This window comes from Muntiacus reevesi, chromosome 1 (genome assembly GCF_963930625.1).
Source record: "Muntiacus reevesi chromosome 1, mMunRee1.1, whole genome shotgun sequence".
NCBI classification, from domain to species: Eukaryota; Metazoa; Chordata; class Mammalia; order Artiodactyla; family Cervidae; genus Muntiacus; species Muntiacus reevesi.
The window spans coordinates 51910053-51916052 of NC_089249.1; the positions used below are offsets into that span (position 1 = coordinate 51910053).

At 52.2% G+C, this 6000-nt stretch overlaps 1 protein-coding gene across 1 annotated transcript in view; it reads right to left on the reverse strand.

The window, feature by feature from the left end:
• The window catches only part of CACNA2D4 (calcium voltage-gated channel auxiliary subunit alpha2delta 4), a 65151-nt gene extending 64264 nt beyond the window's left edge, over positions 1-887 (reverse strand). Inside the window, exon 1 of the mRNA XM_065936852.1 lies at positions 733-887. Within this exon, the coding sequence (XP_065792924.1) occupies positions 733-887 (155 nt within the window). The remainder of the gene's footprint in view (positions 1-732) is intronic.
• Between the last annotated feature and the right edge of the window lie 5113 nt (positions 888-6000).

Sequence of the window (6000 nt, forward strand, 5' to 3'; positions counted from 1 at the left end):
CAGGCAGCTGTGGGCTGCAGGGCCCCCTTCTGTAAGACCAAGGCTGACAGTAGTCTGACTCGTGCTGGGCTCAGGTGTGATGAACAGGTAGCCCCTTTAGTCCAGGGTGCTCTGCACCCATCCTAATCAGAACTATTTAACGGAACCACCAGAACTAATCACTAAAGACCAGACACCCCCAGGGAGTCACACAGTAGCTTATACATAGTTGTGAATGACTGGAAGCTTCCCTGGAGCTGGTCTTAGTGACAGAATGTAGGACTGGGGCCAGGAGGGAGGCAGACAGTCATAAAAAGGAAATGGAGAACCCTCTTTCGCTCCCCCTGACTCCTGGCTGCATAAGCTGGTGGTCAGTTTAGGCCTGTTTACCCTCATAATGTCAAGATGTGGGTTTCCTAGCAAATCCTTAGGGGGCCCTGATGGTCACTTTCAGCAACTCGGCTCCCACTCCAACTGCTCATCCTGCAATCACCCTGGAAGGAGGCCTGCCCCGCAGGTGCTGGGGGTGCCAGGAGTTGTGAGGGCCTCCATGATCAGGTCTGGGGAGAGGATGAGAGTGCGGCTGCAAATGGCAGAGGTTTGGGGAAGAGAAGAGGTTCACAGAGGCAGTGGACAGGGGAACTGGGTGGCTGAGCCCCAGGGGAGCTGGGGGAGAGGGGTAAGGACTGAGATGGGCCAGGGAGGGGAGGGAGGAAAGGGTCTGTGGTGGTGGGGGCTGGCCTCGAGGCTTACGTTTCCACAGGGATCCTGACCTGCCCCCGTGTAGGGGACAAGGATGTGCTGGACAGCAGGCACAGGAGGATCGCCGTCTTCCGCAGGGAGGCCCAGGCCGCAGGGGTGGGGCTGGGGTCTTCGTGGATGCTGGGGTGCCGGGGCAGGGTCCCCATGTGGGATGAGGCTGGGGAGCAGCCTCAGACCCTGAGCTCTGCCTGCCCAGACCCCTCGCACGGCCCCACACCTTCTGCTTCCGGGACTGGACAAGCCTGGGGTTCCCCAGCTTCCAGTGGGGTCCTGGCTGCAGTGTCTATGCGTGAGGAGGGGGCTCCCCTGTCTGTCCTGCAGAGGGGCGGCCCCACCTGAGCAGCAGGCTCCCAGGAGAGGGGCTGACTGGAGAGGCTGGGACAGAATGAGCCGGTTAATCTGCCGGCCTCTTCTCTAATCCCCGCCCAGCAGCAGGAGGGCGGTGACAGGGACCTCAGTGGGATTATCCTGGTTTCAGAAGTGGGGGCCAACTCACTGCGTGTGAGCCTCAGCCTCCTGCGTCACAGAGGCAGATCAGTCAGTCCCTGGACACAGGAGACGACGCAGCGACCCTGACCCCATGACAAACCTGCTCCTGAAACCTCAGAGTCATCCTGGGGTCCGTGTGAGCACCCCCGTTTGCTCAGGGAGGCAAGGGGACAGGGTGCTTCTGCCTGGGCTCCCATGTCCAGTCTGCTGCCTTTGGACAGGTCACAGGTAATGTCCACAGTCATGGCCCCATGTCCTCCACGTCTCACCTGGTTCTAGGCTGGGGACCCATTTTCCGGGAAGCTCCAGCCCCCCCTGCCCGCCCCACCCTTTGCACAGATCCAGCCCCTAATGCACGTCCAGCCATCGCTGGTCAAGGCCTACGTCCATCTGCATCTCGGGCCCTCTTGTCTGATTTTCCCCATCCTAGGTGGAGCTGGAGGTACTGTGGGCCACAGGGGTCCAGCCGAGAGGAAGCCGAGTGGGGAGACAATGAGTCTGGCTTGTATAGCCACCTAGACTGTTGTTTCCAGCCATCCCGGCAGGGTGGCTCCAGAGACACTCCCCGCCTGCCCTCAGGGAGGCTGCCCCACAGCAGGACCACCCCTCAGCAGCAGCGTGACTACCCCACAGCGCCCCCGGCTGGCAGCATGCAGGAGGGGAGGGAAACAAGACCACAAGCTCGTCTGCAGAAGATTCTACCCACGATGGAACAAAGTGGTCAGTGGAGAACCTGGTTCTCACTAGGCCTGGTGCTCCTGTTAGGAAGCGGTTGACACTGATTGCCCAGAATTATAAACATGACACATGCTGTCTTCTCTTCCGACGGGAATCACACACAACAGGATTTGATTAAAATTCTGGTGTCTGTGGGTCCAACCTGGCCATGATGCCACGTGAGGCCACATCCACCCTGCCACCAGTCAGAGTGCTTCTTGGTGCATCTTGTCCTGATCAGACTCGCTGGTTCCTGCAAAACGGGGTGTGGGGCTGCCATAAAAGCGGAGAAATGCCTGGAGAAACATGAGTTCCCAAGACAAACTCCAGTGCATCCCTGGTTGGGGATCAGTGCTGTGTGTCTGGAGGGGCCGTGATTGCTACAGATGCTGGAATTCAGTTCCTGGGAATGCTGGGTTTCAGGTCAATTCTGCATACTTTTCATCACAAATCATGACAAATTTAGAAAAAGTACCACAGAGGGGTATTGGTCAATTAGTAAATAAAAAGAATGTGTGACTTTTCTAGGTTTTGTAGTATTCATCTACTTCTTAAAGTTTGTCATTTGGAGTGACTCATTTTATTTTTTAATTTAATTTTTTGTTTTTTCAATTAAAAAATTATAGTTGATTTATAATGTCTCAGGTGTATAGCAAAGTGATTCAGTTATGCATACACATAGACCACTTTTTTTTATTCTTTTCCATTAATATTATAAGATATTGAATATATTTCCCTGTGCTACACAGGGAAATGGTTTATCTATTTATCTAGGGCCTGGTTTCTCTATTTTATATGTAGTAGTGTTTGTCTGTTAATCCCAAACTCCTAATTACTCCCTCCCCCAGACTCTGTTATTTTAAATAAATGCTCCCTTTCATGCCTCCCTCTGCACCCGTGTTCTGGGTCTGCAGTGGGTGAACCCCCCACGTGACGGGAGCCATGATCCCCTGGCCCGCCCTGCCCCGTTCTAGCACCTGCTCACTGTGGCCGCTGCCTGACTCTGACACTCTGAGCCCTGGAGCTGCTAGGAAGTTCTGTCCACGTCACAGACACGGGGGTGACTTGGTTCCCCAGCCCCTCAGATCTGCTGGGAAGCCCACAGACTCCCTGCGAAGAAACAGGCTGATGGTAGGGTGGTGGGAAAAGGACTGGGTGCTGCTGCCACAAGCTGTGCAAAGAAACACGCCTTTTCTAAGACACAACTCGCTGTGCACACGTTGTCCACTCTGGCCCGCTCCAGCTATGGGTCCCCTTACTGCACCACTTGTGATTCCCCAGGGCTGCAGGGGCTCAGTGGGGAGGGCAGAGGGCTTCAGAGTTCAGTCCTTCAGAGGGGGCATTTCTTAGCAGGAATAAAATGACCAGAGCAATAGCTAAGGGCATCACCAAACTCAGAGACCTCTGACCGTCAGACCTCAGGGCTCAGTCCTCAGCTGTCAGCCAGGAAGGAAGGAACTTACATCTGGATTTATTCTTACATCCAGCTTTTATTCCCACAAGGGGAAGAGTATTCCAGTCTTTCATTTCAACTTCCCTAAATTTAACCCTCTTTTCTAGGGAATCTTCCTGGTGTCAGCCCCTCACCATCCCCTGGAGATGTGAGGCACAGATTGGAAGGAAGGGTGGACATGATGCTTGAGATAAATACTTAGAGTCTATACCGGGACTTTGGTCTCAAAGCCACCACTCGGGTGAGTGCCGTCATGTCTAAGTGAAGTATTTAGCAGTGTAGTATGGATAGAAGAGACATTTATTCTCTCCTTGTGGTGGGGAGAAGGTGGGGAGCAATTTTAGGGAAGGCCTCCATAGTGAAAGGGACGTTTAAATTGGGCTTTAAAGGATGAACAGGAGTTCACCAGTTGGAGACTCTTGCAGGGGCTGTTATACAAAACAGATAGGATAGGAGAAACAGAAGTAGCAAAAGCAGGGAACCATGGGTATATAACGCTGTAAACACTTTTTGGTAAGTAGTGAGACTCTCATTGTTTATTACTGCAAAGTTATACTCAGTGGCTTAAAAATAAAAGCAATTATCTGTTTAGCTCCTGAGTGTGTATTTTGGGCAAGGCTCCACAGAAAAGGCTCACTGGTATCCCACGTGTTGTCAGCTGAGGCAGCTCAGTGGGGGCTGGAGGGTCCACCTACGGGAGGGTTTGTTAATGTCCCGCAGGTCGGTGCTGGCTGCCAGCTGGGACCTCAGCAAGGGCTGAGGCTGGGAGACCTGCTTCCCTCCTCACAGGCTGCTTGGTTTTCCTACAGCACAGTGGCTGGACTCTGGGTTTCTTTGGAAAAGAAACTTTCCTCCAATTACCCCATCGTGAGTGCATGGCCTCTGACAGTGAAACTCTGCCTTCAGCCCCATTCAGTCTGTTTCTAACCCAGAAACTGAGTCCTTTTCCTTTATTATTTTTAAACTTTTATTTATTTTTTTGGCCATGTCTTCTGGCATGCAGGATCTTAGTTCCACAACCAGGGATTGAACCCATGTCCCCTACAGTGGAACCACAGACTCTTAATCACTGGACTGCCAGGGAAATCCTTGGAAGCACTTTAAAAACGTAAGTCAGACTATGTCAGTCTGCTCAGACTGCGAAGAAACAGGCTGATGATGATGATAGTAAAAATCAACCCACCTCGATGATAGTAAAAGCCAACGCTTATTCCACAGTCCCAGGCCCGTCACCAGCTGACCCAGCTTCCTCCCAAGCCCGTGTCTTGCCGGCTGCTGCACCGCAGGCCCATAGTGGCTCCACGAGGGGCCTGAGCCCCCTCCATGGCCCTGCCTGGCTTCTGCCCCTGTTTCTATCGGACAGGCCCTGGAAGGGACGGATGACAACTGAATTGACTTCAGAAGCATTTATTAAAGGGACTATTTACAATTAAAAGACACTTGCTCCTTGGAAGAAAAGCTATAACAAACCTAGAGAGCGTAGTAAAAAGCAGAGACATCACTTTGGCAACAAAGTCCAAATAGTCAAAGCTATGGTTTTTCCAGTAGTCATGTATAGATGTGAGAGCTGGACCATAAAGAAGACTGAGCACTGAAGAACTGATGCTTTAGAACTGTGGTTCTGGGGAAGACTCTTGAGAGTCCCTTGGACAGCAAGGAGATCATATCAGTCCATCCTAAAGAAAATCAACTCTGAATATTCATTGGAAGGACTGGTGCTGAAGCTGAAGTTCCAGTACTTTGGCCACTTGATGTAAAGAGCTGACTCATTGGAAAAGCCCCTGATGCTGGGAAAGACTGAAGGCAGGAGGAGAAGAGGGTGACAGAGGATGAGATGGTTGGATGGCATCACTGACTCAATTGATATGAGTTTGAGCAAGCTCTGGGAGTTGGTGATGGACAGGGAGGCCTGGCGTACTGCAGTCCATGGGGTCGCAGAGTCAGACACAACTAAGCAACTGAACAACAACATTTACAAAGGGGTGAATAGGGTACTGGGGAAACCTCAGGCACTGCAATCTCACCAGCAGGACACAGCGGGTGCTGATCCCCAGGCCTAAGAACCTGGATGGACTGAGTTGTCCTACAGGAAGAGCTGTCACTCAGAGCAGCTTCAGTCACAATCACCATGAGCTGGGGGGGACCCAGGTGCCCACCAACAGCTGATGGGTAAACAGAGCAGTCTGTGCACACAGTGGGATGTGCTACAGCCTTAAGGAAGGAGGCTCTGACACCTGCTACACCATGGAGGGGACTTGAGGACACTGTGCTCAGTGAAATAAGCCAGATACAGAAGGATGTGTATCGTGTGATTCTGCTTGTAAGAGGTCCCTGGAGGAGTCAGAGTCATAGAGACAGGAAGTAGAAGGGTGATATCAGGGGCTGGGGGGTTCGTGTTGGTGAGGGCGGTGTTTCAGTCTTGTAAGATGTAGAGTTCTGGAGATGCTCGCGTGGTGGTATGAATGTATATGTGTGTGTGTGTGTGTGTGTGTGTGTGTGTGTGTGTGTGATAGTCACTCAGTCATGTCTGACTCCTGCAACCCCACAGACTGTAGCCCACTAGGATCCTCTGTCCGTGGAGTTCTCCAGACAAGAATACT